Genomic DNA, 23,014 nt, shown 5'->3' on the forward strand with positions numbered 1-23,014 from the left:
AAGTTGGAATATTTTTTCTTAATGTTTCTTTCACTACCGACAAAATTGTAGTGAAATGATTTTTCTTAATAATTTTTTTTTCTTAAATTATTATCTGTTTAAAAAATATAATATGAAACTATTGGTTCGACATGACGACTATCTAAAATTCATAACATGAAAACAAACAAATAATATTAATTTTTTGTTTTTACCGGAAAAAATCAAAAAAATCAAACATTTTAGCCGAATAAACGAAAATAAATATTAATTTAAAATAATAGTTATATTTTAGAAGATTAAAAACCAAAAAAAAAAACTTAAAACCGAACAATATCCAGATTAAACAAATTTAATGTATTTTTATTAAAAATAACGAAACTAATAATCACATCCCGCGCAAGGCGCGGGTTATTACCTAGTTTTAATGTTATTCTAAGGCTTTTTTGGATACAAACTAAAATCGAATATGTGAATGCCTTATTTATTTATTTGAAGGCCAATCAGTAAACCAATTAATTGACAATAAGAGTTTCTAGACCACAAAGGAGAACAAACTAAATAAATCTGAACAGTCAAGGCCGAATTAAAAAAGTTGAACAAGAAAGAATAGGATGCTTCGTCTTGAGTCTCTTGACACGTAAACATTTAATACTCCACGCGGTTCTACTAAACCGACTTTTTCTTCTTCCCTAGGCTTATATATATGTGCATGACTCAATTTCAAATAATAATCCAATCTCATCTCAATACACACATACAAACACCTTTGCATACGATTTTCCTTAGCTTTTAAAAGAGAGAAACTTGTAATTTTTCGAAGAATGAGTCAATTCAGCCAAAACCAATCTGCAGGTTTGTTCTTCTTCACTTTTCTTTCAAATTACGCATCATATATGTCAACCGTCATGATTAATCGTATTTCTAGAGTTTTATGGTTTTAAACTAATGTTAAACATATGTTATGTATAATTAGGAGCTTATCCTACGCCTCCAGTGTCAACCGGTCCCTACGTAGCACCACCTCCTGCCGGTTATCCAACGAACGACACGAGTCATGCCACGATGGCTCCGGTCGAGACAAAGTCTAAGGGTGATGGATTCTTGAAAGGCTGGTTAGTCCCAACTTTTTCTTTTCTTCAAAAAAATGTTAAATTGATTTTATTATAGCTCAACGTAAACCGGACAAACACGTTTTGTTAAATATCGAACCATAATTATTGATTACTCTTTTTCTTCTTAATGCAGTCTTGCGGCCATGTGTTGCTGTTGCGTCCTCGACGCCTGCTTCTGATTTCAGAGGAGTTCACTGGTTTATTTGATAGTCGTGTGGATGATTTATATTGATTTTTTTTTTTGTTCTACTAAACCATGTTTAGGAGTCGATTAGTTTATATATCATTTAGAATGCCTTTCTTATTCGTTAATTCATTTCTTTTATTTATCTTTGGTTTGTATTGTTGAATCTATCATTTAATAAATTGTTTTTCTTAGACACATCTGAATCATGCTTAGAACAATGATGACGTTACAATCCCTATTGGTCAAACTATAGGCCAAAGTTATAAACGATGATGAGATAATTGAAAAGTGATGAGATATAAATAATCCTATCGTCTGGTTTTTCAATAAAACAACAATCTATTTCTAAAACAATCAATGTTGGTGATGTTACAACAAGGTTTAACCCAAATCAAAAAAAAAAAGAAGTTCAATGTGTTTTGGATCTTCTGGCGCATAGCCATTGCCTTGATGTCTGAAGATCATCTTCTACACTCATTGGGACATGCCATCTTCCATCTTCAGACTCCTGCATCAATCTATCATTTAAGCAAAAATGCAGACACATTGTTTTGCAAAATTTGAGTTAGTGTAAGCAGAAAGCGACCTGTATAATAATGGAGTATGGAGGTGGCATATGCAGTTTGAGTCCATCCTCTCTTGACACAGAGATCCGAACCTGCAACATTGGAACAAATACAGTCAAACATTATATTCACATAGTTGCATACTCGTATACCAATTCGAAGATTAGTGTTGCGTATATAGATAGGTACCTGATGCTTCTCTTTCCACCTTGGGAAGAAACTAGTTCCAAGTAGCTGAAAGAGATGGTCTCTCATCTCATCGTTTGTCACTAATAAACACTTGCAACTTACAGCAGCGTATAGCCAATACCTGAAAACACCGCAACAAACTTGAATTTCACACAACCAATGGCTTGATACTCTTTGGATCAATACACAAAAACTAAGAAAAAAAAAGAAGCAAATACCAATCATCGTTTGAGCCAGGAGGAGTAGCATAGAGAGCACCGGCGTTTTTCCATTTCTCTAGCAATGCTCTGTTTTTGGGGTAAGTAGCTGGACCTCCCACTACACGACTCTTGTGCAGGATCACAAGTGGTAACCTTTTCGAGGGACTTATTTGTTGAAATCTCTGGACAACATTGTTAAGCTAGAGCAAGAAAATCACATAAGTTAAACTAATCAAGAACGGATCATGAGATTGGAATTAGAAAATGAAAAAAAAAATTTCAAGATCACCTGGAAGAAGCTGAAGCTTCGCTGGTTGACTAACCCCATGTTGGCTCCGTCTATGACTGCATCAAACGGTCCATGTCTCTCCAGCCATTCCTGTCACAAAACCAAATAAATACAAGAAAAAAAAAATTATCGCAGCTTTGCTTTAGATAGTTTTACTACAATTATTATACCTGAAACTGATTAAAACTAGCTTTGACTTCTTTCTGACAAGCCAACCGAGTCAACGAAGCAGCAAAGTTTTCAGTCTCAACCGGATTGATATCGATACAAACAAGCTTCTCCTTGCAACATTTACACACACCGTTCTCATCCATCTCAGTTCTCGTCACATTCCATTTCCCAGTCCCAAGCCAACCCTGTCCATGCCACCCACCACCACCACTCACAACCCCTTCCCTTATCCTCTTCACATCCCATTTCTCAACTCCAGCTTTCCCAGCAGCCTCAGACTCAAACCACTCCTCAATCGCGTCAAAAGTCGGTTTAGAAACCTGCCTTACCAAATCCCTCAACCGCTGCAACGTCTCATAGACTTTCTCTGCGTTCTTTGTTTCCATACTAACTTTCAATAGAGCAGTAAGCTCAGGCTCCTCAGGGACTACCTCCGATTCAATCATATGCGCATCGACTTCATATGCTTTCTCTGCATCGCCTTTCCTACAGAAACCAAAAAGAGCTGGTCCGTACGATCTCAGCCTCGGTTGAATCCCAAAGGCTTTCATCTGCTTCACCATATCAAAAGCCATCTCCGGGTCATCCTTCGCAACTGCAAGCCTAGCACCGTTTGTGAAGGTGGCTTCATTAGGAACCACTTTGTCGACAATCATCTGCTTAAATATATCGAAACCCCTACTAAGTCCTGGATTCGCAGAAGGAGACTCTGCTTCTCCATCAGTCAACGAGCAGACATATAGCAAGACATTGTAATGGTACTGGCTGAGCTGCAAGCCGTTGCGTTTGGCCTCATCGTACAAGCGAAGAGCTTCCAGGACATTACCGTTCCTAGAGCACATGTCTAGCTTTTGTTTGAGCATTGATTCGGGAGACTGCTGAATAGCTTTCTTCCTCGCTTTTCTTGATAAGTTTTCGGAAGTCGAAGCTGGCGGTTGTTTAGCAGCTTCGGGTATGGTGCAGAGATGTCTGTTGTGATCAACGAGAATACGCCGTCTATCTCGAGACCCTTTGACTTGTAATGAACTATGGTACCCACGAAATGGAGAAGAGCTAGGATGATGCGGGTGATGAACAGAGGGGATTCTCAGAAACAGTGCGAATAAAGGGCAATACGCCCTAGAAAGGGAAGGAGTAAAACAAGTTGCACGCAGCATAACTCTGTATCTGTTGTACATTCAATTTTCAATACAATTCATCTGCAAGAAACAGGGGAAACATATTCATGAAGGTCTCTAGAACTAAACATAGAAAAAGCTAATACACGAGATAAAAGCTTTATTACCAACCAAAAATCGAAGATAATGGGTGTGTAAAGAACATTACAATCTATCCAAAACCTACTCCAATGACAAAAATTAAGATAAGGGTCATGTAGGAACGTCAGTTATCAGTCTAAAAGGGAGTAGAACTATTGAGAAAGAGAGGAACAGTTCATTGGGTAATATAGTCGAACATGTTGTAAACAACTCATAAGAATATTGAGAGAAAGAACTTACTTAGAACCAGAGAGAGAGAGACTGTCTTTCTGATGGGTAAAGTGAAAGTAGATAAAAGAAGAAGACTTTGGTCGAACCAGCGTCTCCTTCAGGATTCACCATGGATTACACACAAAGGTTAGCAGCTTGAAGATATAATAAGATTCTGCCATGGATGGATTTTGGATGCTACCTCCCAACGACGTCGTTTAGCTATACACTTATATTACTATGCTGTGAAGCCCACCAACGGCCCGAAGTTTCAAATTTAGGCCTTTTAAAAAGAAAACACTAGGGTTTTTTTTTCTATTTGGGTTACAACTTCCAAACATGCTAGTCTGGATAAAACCCAGACCGGGTTATGATTCAACCGGTCCAGTCCGGTCTTTAGTCTTTACAAACATTGTTAAGCATAGTATGACAATGGAACAATGTTGTATAGCTACTACTATCTAGAAGAGACATCTTATACAAAGAACGAAACAATGCGTATGTAAACAATGTGTATAGCTAGCTAGTATCTGCAAGCACGAAACAACAATGTGTGCGTATGTATGCCTTATCTACAAGAAGCATGAGAGATCCTTCCACTTATGGCCATGATTGATGATCAAAACGAATATCTACAAGAGCTTGTAGTAGCAGTCACGGCCAGAGAAGAGAGTTCGGTAGTTTCTTCCACATGGACAGTTGATCTCAACCACAAACGCCTCACCTACTCTGTCCACCTTCACCCCTTCTTTACACTCTTTCTCTTGCTCATCCTCTTGCAACTCAACTTCTTCCTGCAACAATACAATCATCGTGCCAAAGCAAAGAACCTTAAACACACAAGATTATAAGAGAACAAAGCAAGAAAGTCCCAAAATAGATTCCACTGAACCTTAGGACTATCATCTTGTTTCACTGCTTCACTGTAGTGTAAGAGCTTGTTACACCACTGATCCAACTCACGAACTCCATCCTTGATCACATACAGCATCTGATGATCCACACAAAAAAGTATATCACAATCCCTAAACCGCAAAGATTCTCATACGAATAGAAACGTTGGTAACCTTATTGGCTTCAGCTGTTTCTTGACTCGCATGATTAGCTTCACGAGAAGAAGATCCAAGAAGCGACATCGAAGGTGCCGGCGACAGATCGGAGACGGACCTCCCAAACACCGGTCTCCGTGGCCGCGGCGGCAGAGAAGAGACCATGTTCCCCGATGGTGCTGTTTCTTGAGCGACTCGCGATCCAAATGTATCGGAGAGAGATCGCTTGTAGACAGGAGACGAACGGATTCGCGCCGGATTGCAATCCGCCGGAAGCGGGACCTTCTTGTAGCCCAGGCGGTTAGACATCTCCTCGTCTTCCTTAGTCTCCGGCGGGGAAGGAAACAGCTTCTTGCGCCTCGGCTCGTCGGCTTCTTTCGTCGGCTCTGGGGATGGGCGTTTCACGGGGCTTGTGGCGGCGGCGGAGGAAGAGGAGAAAGATCCGTGAGATGGGAACTGCGGAGGAGAGGAGTTCGCGCGGCGGCGATCTGAGGAGTTGTTGAAGCTGTTGATACGGAGGAGAGATAGGTCGATGGGAGTGTTATCTTCCTCGGGGGGATGATCGTAGGTGTAATCAGTTTCTTGGGAGGTGTTGATCAGAGAATCCGCCATGGTTAGAGTTAGAGTCATCTTCTTGTTCAGTGCGGAAGCGAAACTGAGGAAGAAGACGTTCACTTGAGTGGTTTTATATTGGCAAGGTGGATGGATAAACCGGGTTTATTTTAAACCAATCGGTTCAATTCGATTATAAGGAACCGGTTTTCCTTCGAGAGGAAAATTTTCAAATAACTTCACCTTCATTTAATTTAAGAGTATCAGAACATTGCTTGACCAACAAGCCACCAAAAACAAAAGAAAGAACCAAAAACAATCTGCAGCGAGAAGCAAATTCATGCAAAGCTTCACATATTCTGCTAAACATTACATCTCTCATGAAGCTTCTGAGAGATTTTGATCAAAATTCGAAAAAAAAAAACAAATAGAAGGAAGGAGAGATCTTCACATATGAACATCACACCGAACAAGAACACTAGTACTTTTTCCCAAGAATTATACCGATGATAACGGAGATCAGAGCTACTCCAGTGATGATTTTCACTGTCATGAGATGAGAAGTTGTAGCCGTCTGAGTAGCAGTAACGTTGCTCGAAGAAGAGGAAGAAGGAGATGCCTCTGACTTCTTCTTGCTGGTGCGTTTTGTTGGAGAAGAAAAGGACAAGTCAACGTCTCGAGATTTAATAACTACATCCTTTGCCTCAGTTTCCTGCAAGTTTTGTTTCTGACAATATAAGTAATAATGCTTTGAGTTTTTTGAAACCAGGTAGTTAAAAGCCTTTAATGCAAGGTGTCTTATGCCATTTTCTCCTAGATAATATGATATATACATTGCATGTAGATATTATGACTGACCTTAGCCTTAGCATCTGCGAGCTGCACTTTCTGTTCAAGATCTTTCACCATTGATTCAAAATCAGTGACCGCCTTTTTCTTAGCTTCAATCTCTTCTTGTGATTGCTTTAGTGCAGACTCCAGCTCTGAATGCTTCTGGGAGTGTGCATGTTTCTGTTTCCACGGAAAATATATCAGAGCTTAGTGACATAATGAGGGGAGATGGATTCTTTTATTTTGTCTGAATCAGATTCAAGAGTTCTAACGAATCCCAACGCGTGTCTGAGATATGTAGAAGTCAAACAGAAAAAAAGATCACTAACCTGTTCAGCAATAGAGCTCTGAGCCGCTTGCAGCTCTTTCTGAAGCTGAAGCACTTGCTCACTGAGCACATCTCGGTCACTAGCGATATGTTCGCCTTCCTGCAGTTTCGAGGTCAATTCTGACACTTTTACAGACGCAGCAGTTGCATTTTCAACCTGCAGAAACATTAAACCGGTACTACTGTTATATAGATCCTATCATAACAGTTGTATATCCCTCTCTTTGAGATGAGTGCATTACCTCTTCTTTCAACTGAGCTTCGAATTTTTTCAAAGTCTTTTCAAGTTCTTCAACATGTGATTCCAAAACAGACTTTTCAGCAGCCACTGCCTTGTGCCTCTCAATCTCGGACACCAAAGTATCAGCTTTAGACCTCTCTAAGGTTACTTGTTCTTCAAGCTTTGCAATAACTGATTGGAGCTCAATCTTAGTACTTTGAAATATCTCATTGACTTGGTTGTTCTCCTCGGTGAGAGAAGAGATCTGCAGCACAATAAAATGATGTTATTTTCTTAAAGCATGTAGTATATAAGAAAACTGTATCAGTGTAGATTGTGAATAGAACATATTAAGATCCAGGGTGTTACCTGTGACTGCAATTTCTCCCCTTCAGATGTAAGCTGCTTTATTAGATCTTCTGAGGCTGTCTTTGAAGCCTGCAGATCTTTGGTTGTTTGCTCCCTCTCAGCCTCTAGAGCAGAGAGCTTTGTCTGCAACTCGTTGGCCTCTGATCCATGAGTGGCTAGTTCCTGGTTCAGCTTTAAATTTACCTCGGCCAGATCCCCATTTTCTTTCTCAAGCCCCTGGCATTTTCCACTTAGCTCTTCAATAGTAGATTCTAGATTCTTCAATTTCGATAGAGCCTCTTCAAGCTCAACTTTTCTAGTATCTGCAACTCCTGATACTTCATGAGCCAGCCTTTTGTGCTCCTGGATCTCATTTTCATGCGTTTTTAGCTTCTCAACTAAGTCTTTATGTTCTGCGTCTTTCTGGTTATATTTTTCAATTGCCTCTTCCACCTGTTTCATTGCAGCTTCCTTCTCGGTAGAACTAGAACCTAGTAACCCTTCAAGCTCTTGGAATTTGATCTTGAGCTGGTTGTTTGTCTCTGCTAGTAGTTCATTCTCTGATGATGACTGAGACAATTTTTCTTGTGCCTGATTAAACTCTTGTTTGAGTTTATCATTAACGGTGAGAGCCTCTTCAATAGTAGATTCAAGATTCTTCAATTTCGATAGAGCCTCTTCAAGCTCAACTTTTCTAACATCAGCAACTCCTGATGCTTCATGCGCCAGCTTTTTGTGCTCCTGGATCTCGTTTTCATGCGCTTTTAGCTTTTCAACCAAGTCCTTGTGTTCTGCGTCTTTCTGGTTAAACCTTTCAACTGCCTCTTCCACCTGTTTTATTGCAGCTTCCTTCTCGGTAGAGCTAGAACCTAGTAACCCTTCAAGCTCTTGGATTTTGATCTTGAGTTGGTTGTTCGTCTCTGCTAGTAGTTCATTTTCTGATGATGACTGAGAGGATCTTTCTTGCGCCTGATCAAACTCTTGTTTGAGTTTGTCATTAACGGTTTCTGCAGCAGCGAGTTTTCCCAAAGTCTGATCAAGTTCCTCTTTTAAGGAAGAGTACTTGCCAGATGCTTCAACCAACTGCTCTTCATATGATTTTATTCTGTCCTCGAATTCTTTCACTTTCTCCGTTAAGGAATTGGCCTCTGAGTCTCTACTAGTGAAATCCTCCATGACCTTTTGAATTCTCTGCTCCGAGTCTTTACTTAAAGACTGATGCAAAGCTTCAAGTTCCATGCTTTTCTTCATAGCTTCATCAATTTCTCTTCTTTTATGCTCAAGACTCTCTTCAGCAGACTTGAGTTTCTCCATTACTTCGCTTTCCCGTAAGCCCGCAGATTTAAGATCGTTTTCAATGCTCTCCAGTTTTCCTTGAGTGGCACTCAATTCATTCCTGAGACTTTCTAACAGATTCTCAGACTCACTGATCTTCGCGCTGTACTCATTCACTGTACCTTCTAATATCTTCTTCTCACCCATCACAGCGTTTAGATTTTCTGCCAGTTCTTTCTCTTTCTCAGTTGCAATGTTTAAAGCAGCTTCAAGGCTCGAAGTTTTCACTTGGAATGCCTCTACTGTGGACTGAAGCTCAGCCACCTGACCCAAGTAACCTTTGGAGTCTGCTTCAGTTTCCCCACACTTCTTTTCTAGCGAGCTAACCTGCTCCTCAAGTTCCTGAATTTTGTTCTTTTCTGTCTGGAGTAGAAGCTCTAAGTCTTTTAATCTTCCTTCTGCATCCTCATGTTTGGACTGTGATGTCTGACACAGAGATTCTAGTTCGATGCTGCGCTGGTGAGTCGTGTTAGCACGGTCTTCATGCTCTGCACCCTTCTGCAAAGCGATTCTCAAATCTTCTTCAAGCTCTGAATTTCTGGATGATGATTGGTTCAGAGAAGATTCCAACTCGGATGCTCTTTCTTTGTATTCCTGTATCTGAGTGGTCGCTTGTTTCTTCTCTTCCTCGGCAACTTCGACAGCAGATTTTAGTTCAGACACTTTCTCAGAGAGTTCTTTTACTTCCTGTTCCGCCTCACCGCTTTTCAGTTGCAACAGGTTCAGTTGCTGCTGTAGCTCCACGTTCTTTTGTTCAGCTGCAGTGAACTGTGTCTCCAGCTCTTTGATCTGTGCTTTTGCTTCTTCTGCTGCTTGACTAGAGGACCGAACAGCTTCCTCAAGCTCAAGATTCTTCTGAGTAGCAGCTGCTGCTACAGATCCAGTTTCATTGTGAGCCTCCTCCAGCGATTTCAGTTTCTGCTCAACTTCAGATTTGTTTGACAAAGCTTGAGACAGAAGAGCATCTGTTTTGGTGAAATTATCTTCTGATGTCTTCAGTTTCTCTTCTAGTTCACTACAGACCTCTTTCACTTTCACTGCATTACTTGTTACCAGTGCTACATCTGCCTCAAGGGCTTCCTTTTCTTTCAACACTTGGGCCAACTTCTCATTTGCAGTATTCAGCTTCTCTTCCTGGTCTTTCGACAAGGATTCCAGACGTTCTTTCTCTTTGAGTTCTTCCGTTAGCTTTACATTAATACCTTCCTGCTCAGAAAGCTTAGCTTGGAGATCTTTGGTCTGAACAACCAAATCATCAAGAACCAATAACTCTTCCTTGAGTCGAGATTCAGAAGCTTTCTTCTGCTCAAGCTCTTGAGTCAGTTCAGCAATGAGGGCTTCCGTGGAAGACACTTTTTGTTCTGTCTCCAACAAACGAGACTTTGAAAGTGCCAATTCCTCTTGCACAGCAGCTAATGCTTCCGCACTACTCTTTAAGGCCGCTTCAACTTTTTCGTTTTCAGAAATCTTATTATTCAGCTCCTTGATTTCTTGTTGCAGGGACGCCATTTTTTCCTCCATTTCCTTGGCACTCACTTTCGTCGATTCAAGCAACTGTGCAAACTCCAAAGCCTTCTGAGTCTCAGAGTCAGCATGAGACGCGCTTTGCTTATGCAGCTCTTCAAATTTCTGAGCCTCTTCAGCTGAACGCTTTAGCCCCTCATCCAACTCTACCAACTTCTTTCGTGAGTTCTCGAGTTCTATGCCCAGTGCATCAAAAGCTTCCTTAACTTCAGTTAGTTCCTTGTCTTTGGCATCATGGGACTGCAGAGCATCTTCCAAGGACTTCAACTGAGAGCTGTATCTCTCTTCTGCTTCAACAATCTTCTCTTGCTGTTTCTTTTGGACAGCTTCGAGCTCTCCCTGCTTCTTTTCCGTTTCTTCTAACTTGTCTTTGGCAGACAAGAGCTCATCCTTCAAGTGGGTATTCTCAGATTCATACCGTTTCAGTTCCCCTGCTACTCTTTCCAATTCGAGCTCCAGTTCCTTCGCCTTTTCTTGGGATTCATGTAGTTCTCTTTCTGAGCCACTCGAGACTTGCTTTTGCTCTTGAACAGGAATATCTTCGGCTTTCTTGGTATCATCCTTGGCATCAAAAGTTTCCTTCTCAACTTTTATGAATTCTCCATCAAATGTTGTATCTTCCTCTTCTTTGCCTTCCTTCGCCACCTCACCATTCACAGCCTGCAATAAATCGAGGAATACAATACTTAAATTTCCACACTAAAATTTCCACAACATTACGTACATCATTGGTGCTACTAAGAAGTTTCATAGACAGATGGCAGATTCAATACGCAGAATTAAGTAAAATCTTATGCACTCACATAGATTTACAGAAGGAAAAGATTCATTATATTCACGAGCAACCATATAATTCTGGGAAACTGAACACTGAACGATCGTTACCTTGACGGAAATATCAACTGTCTTGAGGTCAACTGCATCACCTTTCACTATAGGGACCTCAGAACTCGCTGCTTGAGTTGTATCCTCCATGATATGATCGAACAATTGTGATTACTTTTCTACTTTTAGTTCTGCAGAATATAAGAAAAGGTTTCGCATTAGAAGAGACCCGAAGATGTGTTATACTTCTACTTATATCAGATTAGGAATTCTTGACATACATGAAGGAATTTAATAAGACAAAAACAGTAGCTTGCAAGAAAGAGAAAGCCAATCTCCAAAAGTTAGATAAAAAACAAACAAGATAAGATATTTATTGTAACAGTCAACAGAAATACATCATCTCTCCCGTTACAATTATTTGATAAACTAAACCATTGTAGAAGATTTCTAATTTCGTTTAGTTTTATTATTATATACAAGAAATGGCCTAATTTTAGATCGTAAAGCAAAAGAATCCAAAACAATCAGGAGAAGACAAAGATCAAATAGGTACTATGGGCTGTGGCATGTGATGCGATCAGAGTTGGAATTTGTTACAGCACCAACCAATCTCCACCATGATACAAATGAATAAGGCATGCTTATTATTTTAATAAAAGCCTTACCAAACAAAATTAAAGATAAGTAAGTTGTAAAGTACCCACCAAACCAGCAACATCACAACTTCTTTCTTTTAACAAAGAAAAAAACGCTTTGATGGGTTAGACAAGGAAAAAGGAGGTTTTCATTATGCCAAAAAAAGGATCCAAGAAAATTATTACAAAGCCAAAAATTTAAGAAACTAAAATACAAAAAAAAAAAAGGTTTTATAAAATAAAATTAACAAATATTATAAGGAAAGAAAAGAATCATAAGGTACGCCGACCAGATGCAGCGGTGACTCATGGGACATTATTTCATAACAAGAAAACAAACAACTCATTTGTATTCTATAACTTTTGTAACGTTTAGATTATTCAAGTAAGATCTTAAAGATCACAAAGTGGAAAGAAGACTAAACCAGAAATGATTTCTAATGGATCAAAAACATTTTTTCGCTTGTTCCAGACTCTAACTAAAAGCTAAATTTTCAATCTTATTGTATTAAAACCAAAGAATATTCGTGACAAGAGGAATTTTCTTCCTAATCTTCAATAAGTTTTTAATTAATTTGTCAACTTAATTGGTCTATTCATTGCCTATATTGACAAAGACATATCTAATGTAGTGGCAAGTAACAAGCCTCCCTTGTATCAAAAGTTGTAAGCCTAACACACAAAGAGGCATGTTTCAAAACAAACATTTACTATAATACCTTTCACCAGAACCTACCACTACATGTATATATTCTAAGAAAATTCATATTCGTATTCGTATCCACATCCAAAACAGAACAAAATCTTAATCCGTTCACAAACAAAAGCGATCCTGAGATTGAACAGTACTAGTACAACAAAAATGATTCGATCCATCTCCACCGTAGGAGAAAACGATTTCGATCTTCACAGATCTAAACACAGAGAGAGATACAAGACTTGCGGATCGATCAATTTCAAAATCAAACAAACGTTTGGATCAGTAAGTAAGAACTAAGCAGACGAAGAGTCGCTAAGATGGAACTTTAAAAATAAAATCAAGGATCTAAAGCGTTTATGGAAGATCATAACAGAGAATAACGTTATAGAACTTAAGACTATTCATCATATAGTAGAAAATAGCTTACCCAAGTGAAGCTACTCGAATCGAGTTTTTTTTTTCTCGCTGATGGTAAGTGAAACAAATAATTGCAGAGCGAAAGTAGATGATGACGAAGAAATGCAAATAAGGTGTGTGTGAGAGAGAGAGAATCTTTTAGGGTTTATAAAGTGGAGACTGGAGAGTGTGGGACCTTTTTTCATATTTCTTTTTGAATAAATAATGACAAATCTGGCGGACGAGGAGACCGTCTCTCTCTTTACTTTTATTTCCCATTTGGCCCCTTTACTTTCTGTCATTATCATTCTTACCCAGAATTAGCAGAGAACCTATCTATTTGTTTTCTTTTTATTAATGACTAAAATTTTAGAGTTTTAATTAAAGTCAAGAATGAGATCGGTGAAAGATAGAAAATAAATTAAATTAATTGATTAGTGACAGATTTAGTGCCTTGGATGTGGGGTTTTTTCAATTAAAAGATCTATGTTTATACCTTTAAATAATTTTATTAACCTGATATGTAGATCTCCATTAATTTCATTATACATAATGCATATAATATTTTATGTTTAATATTAATATATGTACACTTGAGAAAATGAATGAGAATTTAAGGGGTAGATTTGTAAATTGGCAAAAGTAGAAGAGAAACAAAAAGAGAGGAGGTGGCTTTGGCTGGCTGATGGAATAAAAGGAAGGCCCACAACACCAATGCCACCGACCGACCAAACCGTCCTTCCTCCTCGCCGTGAAAACTATTTTTCTTTATTTCTTTCTTTTGGATTTGACCCCTCAGCTTTTATTCTTCTATTTATTCCCCCTCCCCCTAATAGAGACACTTCCACTTCTCTTAGTATTCTAATCGGTTCAAAATCCACATGACATTTATTTGACAGTGTATTTTTCTTTTCCAAGTTGTGTGACAATGGAAAATGAATCATTGCCATATTGAAATCGTATCTGATAGATCAATTGACTGTAGTCAATGTTAACAATCCCATTGACAAAAGGATGTGATTTTTTACTAAAATTACTAACCTCCGTGAACATAAATAACTAAATTATCGTCAAAAAAGTCATTTACAACAATCTGAAATGGAACTGAACCTTTTATATGTGTGTGAAATTGAGGAAGAATTTAAAATTTCAAAGTTGGTCAAGCTGGCGGCTATCGAAACTTCCACATCGGGTCAAAGTTCAAATAAACGCTGCCAATGGTTTTCTCGACTTTATATTTCTACGAAAACAAAGCTGAAAAAGTCGCAAAAGAGAAAAGTTTTAATATAACAATTCCCAAAACACATCTTATTAGTCAAAAGATTTAAATGAGCTTTACTATATACAACTCTTTGTATGCAACGCGATGAAAGAGTTATCTTTGTATTCCACACTACTATTACTACATTAAACTCAACAGTTTGAGAAGCATTAGATCAAATGAGAAAGCTAGATGAAGAGAACGTGTGGTTAGTAGTAAGATATACTTCTGTTATGTACATTAAGCTTTTAAAAAAAAACACCTGAGCCTAAACGTACTACAAGCAGAGGAGAGCGTAGAAGACCAGAGGTATAAAGGCGTTGTCTAGTTGCGCTGTGTAAGCTTCCAACATCCCCGTGGCTGTAACCGCAACAAGAAGCGACCACCATCCCTGGCTTAGTATATATCCCATTGAGGCTAATACTGGGACCAGCACATAGCACACCGCCATCATCGATGTTATTCCCGCTGCTGTTCCTTCGACCGTTTTCTCTGTTACGCAAAAATATTAGTTTCTGATGAAAGCAATAGTTGAAAACTTTTAGAAAAACTGCAAAAGATGCTCACTTCCCGTCTTGCTCCATCTTAACACCCCATATTTGTGACCAACCATCGATGCCTGTTTAATCAAATTGTTATAGTATAACATTGGAAGAGACTCAGGTTTTTTTGATCAATGAGCATGCAAGTAGGAGCTGAGCAAAAAGCTTACCATTGTATCTCCAATCCCGAGGCTGAGTATTCCGGCAAATGGGGATAAAGCTCGGTCATTGAACCCAGAAGACATCCATATTGGAAGCGCACACCCAAGCAGGAGTGAGAAGTGGCTACAAATAGGACATAACTCAGTGGTTAAACAAACACAAAAGTGATAATTTCTTTGGATTTTTTTCATCCCTGGTCTGAACAGGGTTGGCACACCTGACGATCAGAAGCTCTGAATCACGATGGTCTGTGAAAGCATTCATGAAGTGATGTAACGGCTCTCCTAGCGGCTGAATTCTCCAGATCTGGTTTACAAAATGAGTATCTTGCATATATAAGCACATTGATAGTGATGAAACCGACAAGGTAAGTTAAGGAGGCTTACTCTAATGATCTCCAATGCAATGAAAACCGCCAAGGCTGCACCAAATGCTAGATCGAGAAACTTAGGCTGAATGATGGAGATTAATAAGAAGCTAATAGAGACCGGACTAACACATAAGGGATTTCTGAAAAGTAAAATTAGAAAGGTTATCGAACACCAGTCACCTGTAAGACAAGAGCCGGCAAGAACATTAAAACAGCCATCAGATGGTAGTACTTCCGGAGCAAGATTCTCTCAACCTTGCTACCTCTTGAGATGTTATAAAACCGTGACACAGACACAACGATCAACAGAACCCAGTAGATACACAATGACAGTCTCTTCAGAGGTTCAGAAAAGACAAATGTGAGCACCCTGCGACAGAAGAGTATGAAAGTTGGATACAATCTTAGTATGTAGAATTTTAGTGTAAAAAAGGACACGAGACAAGTAGCTGAGAGTACCATAAGAATGGATGCTGGTGGAAATCGTGTACAAACTGCATCCAAGAAGGAACAGCCACAAACATAAAAAGTAGAAGTGAAGCAAAGAACAAGACAGACTTTGCAGTATCACTGCAGTTTCTTGGTGGACCGTCTCTCTTTCTCAAAGACCTTTCATATATATGCAGAACGAATCTAAACACCATCGGGAAAAGTAGAAGGCCTAACAGTAGACCCTGAGAAGGGAGGACAGGTAAGTTGATATTCGTCAATACTTTAATTTCAACTTGTCATTATCATACCTGGACGATTATGCCGGTTTCAGTTCTCCTTATTCCGTAGCTTATTGAGACAAGATCCACAGGTATCAATTTCTCGCAAATCTGTAACATACCAGAGTAACAACAGAAAAAAAAAATCAAAAAATCATTATGTTGACTTGTGAGCATGCAACCACAGCACCAAATACTCAATAAAAGAAAACCAAATAGTTGTAACCTTTGCAATGGTGCATGCCAGAAAGTCGCCAAAATAGAGAACAAGACCACTGGTCACAAGAAGCGCTTCCCCTAAAAAGTGGCAACTGTTAAATAATGGACCAGAAATACATTGAGCCAAAAGACACACTTTTTGATCAAATGCATAGTTCCATAGAGACCAAAAAAAGCAGTTCATTATTGCTAATGCAGAGATAAAATATCTAAAGCTGAAAGCACACCATAGAAACTACTACGTAACACAAGTCGATGAATAGAAAAGAGATTGCAGTTACCAAATGAGGCACAAGAAGTAAAGGTGAAAAGCAAATGTCGAATTAACTTCACAGCTGCGAGGCCGTGAAATAACATCCACACCATTTTTAATGATGTGTTTAAGCCTGTCAACAAACAAAACAGAAGCCAAATCCAAGCAAAAGATTAATCAAAAGCAGCTAGAAAACTTAAAGTGGAGGATACTTACCAGTGTGTGATATCATGGAAAGTGAAACAAAGCATGCGGCTCCATACAAAACTGTGCCAGTTAAGCTAACCCTTGTAAGCCAAACGGATGAGGAAGAAGATTCATTCTTCTTCCCTTGCGACATAACCACTGATAGATATATAAGAATGGCGCAGCAGCTCGCCGATGCTGCCCAGTACTGCATCGTAACATGCGCAAGCTCTACAAAACAGAGATTAAAGCAAGTTAATTTTGTTCGGATGTCAACATAGACAATCATAATAAGTATAATCTTAAAGCGCTGTCTGAGAAAAATACCATCTTGTTCAGCTTGATGGAGTGAGATAGCTCTTGTAAGCTGTACCAACTTAGCCATCATAACAGCCGGAAGTGTTACTGCTCCTAGCAGTATCCCTGAAGATGCACCTCTCCTGCAATATTGCAAACAATAAAGCCATTATTAAAAATAAAAAAAAAAGAGAAACCTAACTTTATTTTATCCAAAACAACAAGATCTTGAATCTCATACAAATTCATGCTTCTTCTAATTATAATTACAATCAATTAGATTTACCTGGCGCTGAAACGAGAGAGAAGAAGCGGAGAACTCTCGGCGCGTAGCTCGATGAGGAAAGCGGAGAGGCAGAGGAGGAAGAGGGAGAAGCCATGAGAGATCAGAGATAGAGGGAGAGAGAGGAGGACGCGAGAAACCACGACTGCCACTACCACTCTCTCTCCCGTCACAACAAACGGCGTCATCGTCGCCGGGGATGATGATTCTCCGGCCATTTGATCATTTCTGATTTCGAGATTGAGAAATAAGCCAATCATTTTCTTTCTTTCTAAATTGGGCCTTTTTGTATATTTTATAAAGGTGGGACCTTCTCGCAGATAAATAGAAAAGTAAAAGGGTCGATTTTTAATTAACTGAAAATTATCAACCCGAACATTCAGTAAAAAAAAATCAATTTTCTCCGGTGCTCGCTTTTTTTTTTTAACTTTACCGGCAGCGTCTCGTTCAACGCTCGACGTCGTTTTGAGTCTCCCCACTTTCGCTTGTGCATATCAGATTTTCTCAGAACTACCTTGAATTTCTAGGGGACATCACCTCCAATGCCCAATCTCCTCCTCAATCAATCTCCTATGCACCATAAAATATACTATACCCATCAAGCATTAATGAATATGTGAAAAGACCAAAAATACATATTTTAATTGGAACCAAGAATGTCCCAAACCAAAATCGGCATCCAACATAACTCGGGTTTGGTCGGATCTGAATTGGATTGGTCTGTAAAAAAAATTAAAAGTGGTTCTTATGTTTGTTGGTTTGGTCTAAAAAAAAAGAAAAAAGTGAATCCCGATTCTCCTCGAGCTCCCCTCCCCCCCAGACCACCCAACCTACAGCTCCTCCTGCAGCTCCTCCTCCACTCTCCCCCTCCTCCACTCCTCCTCCACTCCTCCTCCACTCCTCTCTCTCTCAGCTTCTCGAACGCTACCGGTAAGTTATGCTCTGTTCGAGCATTATTTCGGAAGTAGGTTTTGGGGGTTTTAATAGATTTGTAATTGTGACAAGTTTTGTTTAGTTTCGGGGTAAATTTCGGTATAATGAATTTCGGTAGGTGAATTGGAGTTGAGGGATAGGGATAAACCCTAGATTATTCAATTGTTCTTGATAAATTGTAGTAAAACTGAATAACTGGGTACAACTGGTAGAATTAGGAAAACAGGAAAAATTCGAATAACTGGTAAAAATGTAGCAGGATAATAGTAGGGGAAATTGTAGTGAGTTTCTTTTGTTTGGTTCCTTTTGGCAGGACACAATGAGCAATCACGTCAGAGATATACCTGGTAGTCCGAAAGAGAGCTACAAGATGTTGTATAGCTATTTGTACATGTTAGAGCAAGTGAATCCGGGGACAAAAACCTGTTTGAAATTGGATGATAGAAGTAAATTTGAGTACCTTTTCATAGCTTTGGGAGCTTGCATTGAAGGGTTTGCAGTTATGAGGAAGGTGATAGCTGTGGAGGGGATACGTCTGAAGAACGGTGGTGTTTTAGTTTTCGCGAAAGCTCAGGATCCTAATGGTCAGAGTTATCCACTTGCGTTTGCAGTAGTAGATGGTGAGAATCTTGCTAGTTGGACTTGGTTTTTCGAGATGCTTAAAAGTGTTATACCAGACTCTTCTGAACTGGTTTTCATTAGTACTCTTCATCAGAGCTTGATCTTCGCCATAGGAAACGTATTTCCACAGGCTCACCATGGTCATTGTTTATGGCATTTGAAGGAAAAGGTGAAATTACATGCTTGTAACGTCAACAAGAATATAGTCGGGCAAAAACTTATGGAGTTGGGCAGATATTACACGGTTGATGACTTCAATTCTGCTTACGACTCATTTAAGATAAGATGTCCAGCTGCGTACAAGTATGTGGAGGAATGTGGTATTGAAAAGGACAAATGGGCAAGGGTTTTTTTCCCACGTGATAGGTACAACTTGGATACAAGCAACACTCTGGGATCAATGAAGAACGTGTTTAAAGAGGCAACAAGGTGAGCCTTAATACCAATGCTGGATTGTATCATTAGAAAATTCTCTGATTGGTTCACTCAACGGAAGGATGTTGTTTCTAGATCAATGAATACAAGACTGGTGCCTCGGGTTGAGAACTACTTGCACGATTTATGGGCTGTTGCACATAAGTTACCTGTGCGGGAACTTGATAGTTACAAGCTTAAGTACGAGATCACTGACACTGCAGGAAAGGTGTTTTGGGCGACCTTGGTTGGAAAAACTTGTACTTGCAAGGTGTGGGACTATGAAAAATTCCCTTGTCTGCATGGACTGGCAGCTTATATCTATTTCGCTAGGAATGTTGATGGCAGGCGCCTTGATATCCATGAGTTGTGCTCAAAATACTACTGGACGGAAATGTGGCATTTGGCGTATTCCAGAACACTTAATGTTGTGCCCGACATTGCTTCTTGGAATGTACCAGATCAGATCAAGGAGGTGAAGATCATACCTCCATATCGCATCAAGCGGCAAAGAAGGAAAAGAGTTTAAATTTGGATGAATTTGGAGTAATGCATATTTCGAGTAATGCATTTGGGTACTTGATTTTGTGGCTCTTGAACTTTGTTTCATTTCGTGTTGTATCGTGTTGTATGACTTGGAAAACTGCGTAAAACTTGAAATCTACATTGTTTTGTAATGACATTAGTATTATCTATATCAAAACTCGAATCTCATAGTTTTTTCTCTATCAAAACCTGAATATCATAGTTTTATATTTGTTTTCGCAACTCTAACATATATTTATAATAAAACTCGGTTATCAATTTCTGAAATTTAGGAAAAAAACTCTCATGTATCCCTTACGAGACCTTGCAATTCCAATAACACTTTGTTGGCCAAAGACATCTTACAAACGAAACTTTCGAGTTATATCTATTCGCTAAATATAATTGCACGGAACTATATATATAACAATTTAAACTAGTAATATTGAAGGTAAAACTAGATAACCAATTTTAATAGATTAGTAACACTAAATAAATTAGAAACCGACAAAAATATAACTATGACCAAAGTTGGGAATACTAGTATCTTGGGTATAACTATGAACAAATTTTTTTTGGGCAATTATCTCAACCACACAAATTTACTCCCCTCCCAAAGCCTTTCAAGTACTTTCAGTTTGACTTTTTATCCCTTTTTCATCTCTCCCTCTCTCTTTCTCTCTATTTCTCCCCCCATTTCCTCTCCCTCTCTCTCGTGTCTCTCTCCCTCTCTCGTCTCTCTTCTCTATTTTGAGAATCGAATTCTCTTCCCCCCTCGCCGAGCAAGTGAGATGGAAAAAGTGAAGATGGAAGTGGGTTCGGGTTCGGGTTCGTCTTTATCGCAAAGGAGCCGCCGCCGATTTTCTTGTCTGAGGTTGTGTCACTGTGGCTTGCCGGCGAAAATAAGGCAAGCTTGGACTGAGAAAAATCCTGGTCGACACTTTTATGGCTGTCCGCGTTTTAAGGTATGAATATTTGATGGAATCTGGATATAATGGAATCTGAATTTGAATTGGGTTTGAATTTTGACCTTATTGCAGCTTGGAAATGAATGCAATTACTTCTCTTGGTTCGATGAAGAGGTTGGTACAGAATGGCAAAGGAGAGCATTGCTTCAAGCCCGTGATGAAATCCGGGAGAAGGATAAAGTGATTGAGCAATTACAGAAGACCATTTCTGAAATGAAAAGTCACTTGGAGAAGAAGAAGACAGGGAAGGGCGGGGGCGGGAATGACGAAAATGAAGAAGATGACATTGTTAGGAAGTTTGAAGAATTGTATGCTTAGTTTAAGTGTGGTGTTGAAGAATTAGTTTTCCTAGTATTTCTAGTTTTCCTAGTATTTCTAGTTTTCCTAGTTTTCATTAAGTTCTCCAAGTTCTCCTAGTTGTCCTAGTTTTCATTAAGTTATCCTACTTTTCTTAGTTTTCCTTAAGAGGCACATTCAAAAAATAATCATAAGAACTTCCATGATAACAAGATTGCAACATCCATGATAACAAGAACAAGTTCCATCCAACATACCTAATAAGTCAATAGGTTTCCAACATCCACACAACAACAAAATAATGGGTCCAACTTCCCACAAAATACATAACCGAGTTTACAAAATACATAACCGAGTTCTTCACTCCCTGCTTCCTTGCCCTTCATCCATAGCTTTCTTCATAAACGCCTCAAACGGAACCACCATCCTTTCCTCAAACTTGTCCATTGTCCTCTTAACTCTCTTTAGCTGAGTGCCAAACATTTTCACTTGTTTGATCAACTCCTCCATCATCTTCTTCTGGCTTGCGCCTCCTTCCTCTCCACCTTCTTCGTCATCCTGATCTTCGTCGACAGCCTCTTGTGCATTTGGATCACGCGCAGCAACGTCTACATCATACATCTCTTCAAAAAAGACTGAATGTCCTTCTGCAAGACGCTTTACCCAACTGTCAACAGAAATATCATCGACATCAACGTCGTCCTCCTCTTCAGTCATCTCTTCCAAAAGAGCTACTTCTTCTTCTGTCTTGGTAAGAAGGATGCTGTGGATATCCCGTGACTGATACCAAAAAATTAAAACCAAAAAATAATCTTATGTTAGTATAATGCTACAACATTTTCAAAGTTTGTAGGGGAAGAAACATACCGTTATTTTGTCCAGTTTGTCCAGTTCCCGATTCAATTTTGAAAGTGAAAACCCTTTCATCCCTGCTGATTTAAAGACTGATCTGCACATCCTAGGACAGTCTACATCGACGTCTTCAACCTCTTTTCTGAACTTCAATCCCAACTTGGGAATTGCCTCAAAAGCAAGCAACTACATACCAATCATGTACAAACACTTAACACAATAAAATTAACAAATGATAAGGTGATTATCTTCAATTGCTTACCTCCAGTGGCAGACAGAAACCTGGAAGTGGCCATAAAGTCTTCTCTCTAACCCGGCCTCCAAAATGATCTATGGTGTGTGATATCTCCTTAACCATATAATCAAACGAGTACCTCCCCCATGGAAAGTTTTCGCAGAACTCGAGATCGTCCACAACTCTTTGGAAGAATTCCAAAACATCTCTGGCGCCTTTTCCTACTTTCGTTTGCGCACAGATAACACTTCCTAAAAAGAACAAAACCATCATCTTCAGCCGGTCTCTGTGTTCTCCCATAGCCAACAGCTTCGCTTTGACATCCTCAAGCCTTATTGATTCTCCCTTCTTGAAATGGCGCTTCACGAACTTTCTATCACCAAACTCCTTATACCCAAGTGGATAGTTGCGGCAGCTAAGACCTGAGATCAAAGCGTGTTCTCTCAGGCCATAGCGGATGGGAACACCATTCACAATGAACCACACTTCCTTCCTCTTCGAGCTATCCACTGTCCGCAATAGCAACATCCACATTCCTTGGACCATGTGGTTTGAGTCCTTCTCCAGGTGGAACACGTGACAGAATTGTGGATGCTTCTCAAACCACTTCCTCTCAGTATCACTCATCGGCGGTTTCAGATTGTCAAATGTAACCATATCGTCTTTGACGAAACATTTGGTCGCTAGCTTTATTTGTTTCTTGTACTCCGACTCATAGAAGTACATCCTCAACGGTTTGATTGCCTCGGTTGCCTCTAGTTCCTGCAAGTAACATTGTGTTCTACATCAGTTATGCAAGTACTAAAACATAGTTCTCCTAAGTTATCCGAGCCTTTCCTAGTATATCTAGTTAAACCCTATTCAAGTTCCACACTTATTACCTCTTCTCCTTGCCCGAGAACCCCTTCACCTTCACCATCACCATCAACATTTCCTAATTCCGCTTCCAATGGGGGTTCTCCTTGTTCTTGATTT

General features: G+C 39.4%; 6 protein-coding genes across 9 annotated transcripts; 2 read left to right on the forward strand and 4 right to left on the reverse strand.

Annotated features, from left to right (window-relative positions):
* The first annotated feature begins 676 nt into the window (after positions 1 to 676).
* Positions 677 to 1,476, forward strand: LOC106451300 (protein CYSTEINE-RICH TRANSMEMBRANE MODULE 3). 2 transcript variants are annotated; one of them, XM_013893216.3, is made up of 3 exons: positions 677 to 834; positions 956 to 1,094; positions 1,228 to 1,476. In XM_013893216.3, exons 1-3 carry the CDS (start codon positions 804 to 806, stop codon positions 1,271 to 1,273), a joined length of 216 nt encoding a protein of 71 aa, XP_013748670.1. In that variant the 5' UTR covers positions 677 to 803; the 3' UTR covers positions 1,274 to 1,476. The 2 variants fall into 2 exon arrangements, with proteins under 2 accessions (XP_013748670.1, XP_048636723.1); XM_048780766.1 differs by having other exon boundaries at positions 956 to 1,476.
* An 83-nt stretch (positions 1,477 to 1,559) lies between these two features.
* Positions 1,560 to 4,379, reverse strand: LOC106451299 (proteinaceous RNase P 1, chloroplastic/mitochondrial). Of its 3 annotated transcripts, none has more exons than XM_013893214.3 (8): positions 4,196 to 4,366; positions 3,982 to 4,036; positions 2,696 to 3,895; positions 2,526 to 2,615; positions 2,255 to 2,436; positions 2,037 to 2,157; positions 1,868 to 1,939; positions 1,560 to 1,789 (listed from the first exon to the last, which is right to left on the reverse strand). In XM_013893214.3, exons 3-8 carry the CDS (start codon positions 3,872 to 3,874, stop codon positions 1,691 to 1,693), a joined length of 1,743 nt encoding a protein of 580 aa, XP_013748668.2. In that variant the 5' UTR covers positions 3,875 to 3,895; positions 3,982 to 4,036; positions 4,196 to 4,366; the 3' UTR covers positions 1,560 to 1,690. The 3 variants fall into 3 exon arrangements, with proteins under 3 accessions (XP_013748668.2, XP_013748669.2, XP_013748667.2); XM_013893215.3 differs by having other exon boundaries at positions 3,986 to 4,036; positions 4,196 to 4,362; XM_013893213.3 differs by lacking the exon at positions 3,982 to 4,036 and having other exon boundaries at positions 4,196 to 4,379.
* A 185-nt stretch (positions 4,380 to 4,564) lies between these two features.
* Positions 4,565 to 5,844, reverse strand: LOC106453570 (ESCRT-I complex subunit tsg101). The gene is made up of 3 exons (XM_013895805.3): positions 5,233 to 5,844; positions 5,058 to 5,156; positions 4,565 to 4,959 (listed from the first exon to the last, which is right to left on the reverse strand). Exons 1-3 carry the CDS (start codon positions 5,842 to 5,844, stop codon positions 4,798 to 4,800), a joined length of 873 nt encoding a protein of 290 aa, XP_013751259.3. The 3' UTR covers positions 4,565 to 4,797.
* A 148-nt stretch (positions 5,845 to 5,992) lies between these two features.
* Positions 5,993 to 13,149, reverse strand: LOC106451301 (myosin-9). The gene is made up of 7 exons (XM_013893218.3): positions 12,943 to 13,149; positions 11,238 to 11,368; positions 7,515 to 11,012; positions 7,168 to 7,410; positions 6,927 to 7,082; positions 6,625 to 6,777; positions 5,993 to 6,478 (listed from the first exon to the last, which is right to left on the reverse strand). The coding sequence occupies exons 2-7, from the start codon at positions 11,325 to 11,327 to the stop codon at positions 6,245 to 6,247; spliced, it is 4,374 nt and encodes a 1,457-aa protein (XP_013748672.2). The 5' UTR covers positions 11,328 to 11,368; positions 12,943 to 13,149; the 3' UTR covers positions 5,993 to 6,244.
* A 1,023-nt stretch (positions 13,150 to 14,172) lies between these two features.
* On the reverse strand, positions 14,173 to 17,469 carry LOC106451303 (dolichol kinase EVAN-like). The gene is made up of 13 exons (XM_013893221.3): positions 17,198 to 17,469; positions 16,942 to 17,054; positions 16,645 to 16,845; positions 16,457 to 16,561; positions 16,183 to 16,253; positions 15,987 to 16,067; positions 15,706 to 15,920; positions 15,427 to 15,616; positions 15,263 to 15,328; positions 15,094 to 15,182; positions 14,885 to 14,999; positions 14,740 to 14,791; positions 14,173 to 14,664 (listed from the first exon to the last, which is right to left on the reverse strand). The coding sequence occupies exons 1-13, from the start codon at positions 17,452 to 17,454 to the stop codon at positions 14,450 to 14,452; spliced, it is 1,770 nt and encodes a 589-aa protein (XP_013748675.2). The 5' UTR covers positions 17,455 to 17,469; the 3' UTR covers positions 14,173 to 14,449.
* Positions 17,470 to 18,446: 977 nt separating this feature from the next.
* On the forward strand, positions 18,447 to 20,973 carry LOC106428383. Its single transcript, XM_048781146.1, has 3 exons — positions 18,447 to 19,177; positions 19,259 to 19,637; positions 20,728 to 20,973. Exons 1-3 carry the CDS (start codon positions 18,447 to 18,449, stop codon positions 20,971 to 20,973), a joined length of 1,356 nt encoding a protein of 451 aa, XP_048637103.1.
* Positions 20,974 to 23,014: the final 2,041 nt, after the last annotated feature.

The sequence above is a fragment of the Brassica napus genome, chromosome A5 (genome assembly GCF_020379485.1).
Source record: "Brassica napus cultivar Da-Ae chromosome A5, Da-Ae, whole genome shotgun sequence".
NCBI lineage: Eukaryota > Viridiplantae > Streptophyta > Magnoliopsida > Brassicales > Brassicaceae > Brassica > Brassica napus.

Bases quoted from the DNA above. Each gene is read 5' to 3' on its own strand.
- LOC106451300 (XM_048780766.1), top strand. From the start codon at position 804: ATGAGTCAATTCAGCCAAAACCAATCTGCAG. The intron at 835-955 runs GTTTGTTCTTCT...ATGTATAATTAG, and splicing joins CAGCCAAAACCAATCTGCAG to GAGCTTATCCTACGCCTCCA.
- LOC106451299 (XM_013893213.3), bottom strand. From the start codon at position 3,874: ATGTACAACAGATACAGAGTTATGCTGCGTGCAACTTGTTTTACTCCT. The intron at 2,437-2,525 runs GTGATCTTGAAA...TTCTTGCTCTAG, and splicing joins GAAGCTTCAGCTTCTTCCAG to CTTAACAATGTTGTCCAGAG. The intron at 1,940-2,036 runs GTACCTATCTAT...CCAATGTTGCAG, and splicing joins GGTGGAAAGAGAAGCATCAG to GTTCGGATCTCTGTGTCAAG.
- LOC106453570 (XM_013895805.3), bottom strand. From the start codon at position 5,844: ATGACTCTAACTCTAACCATGGCGGATTCTCTGATCAACACCTCCCAA. The intron at 5,157-5,232 runs GTTACCAACGTT...GTGGATCATCAG, and splicing joins AAACAGCTGAAGCCAATAAG to ATGCTGTATGTGATCAAGGA. The intron at 4,960-5,057 runs GTTCAGTGGAAT...GTATTGTTGCAG, and splicing joins AACAAGATGATAGTCCTAAG to GAAGAAGTTGAGTTGCAAGA.
- LOC106451301 (XM_013893218.3), bottom strand. From the start codon at position 11,327: ATGGAGGATACAACTCAAGCAGCGAGTTCTGAGGTCCCTATAGTGAAA. The intron at 11,013-11,237 runs GTAACGATCGTT...GATTTATTGCAG, and splicing joins CAGTTGATATTTCCGTCAAG to GCTGTGAATGGTGAGGTGGC. The intron at 6,479-6,624 runs GTCAGTCATAAT...CAAAACTTGCAG, and splicing joins TCGCAGATGCTAAGGCTAAG to GAAACTGAGGCAAAGGATGT.
- LOC106451303 (XM_013893221.3), bottom strand. From the start codon at position 17,454: ATGATTGGCTTATTTCTCAATCTCGAAATCAGAAATGATCAAATGGCC. The intron at 16,846-16,941 runs GTATTTTTCTCA...TCTGTTTTGTAG, and splicing joins CCATCAAGCTGAACAAGATG to AGCTTGCGCATGTTACGATG. The intron at 15,329-15,426 runs GTGACTGGTGTT...TCCATCATTCAG, and splicing joins TGCCGGCTCTTGTCTTACAG to CCTAAGTTTCTCGATCTAGC.
- LOC106428383 (XM_048781146.1), top strand. From the start codon at position 18,447: ATGAGCAATCACGTCAGAGATATACCTGGTAGTCCGAAAGAGAGCTAC. The intron at 19,178-19,258 runs GTGAGCCTTAAT...TGTTGTTTCTAG, and splicing joins GTGTTTAAAGAGGCAACAAG to ATCAATGAATACAAGACTGG. The intron at 19,638-20,727 runs GTGAAGATCATA...ACCTTATTGCAG, and splicing joins TACCAGATCAGATCAAGGAG to CTTGGAAATGAATGCAATTA.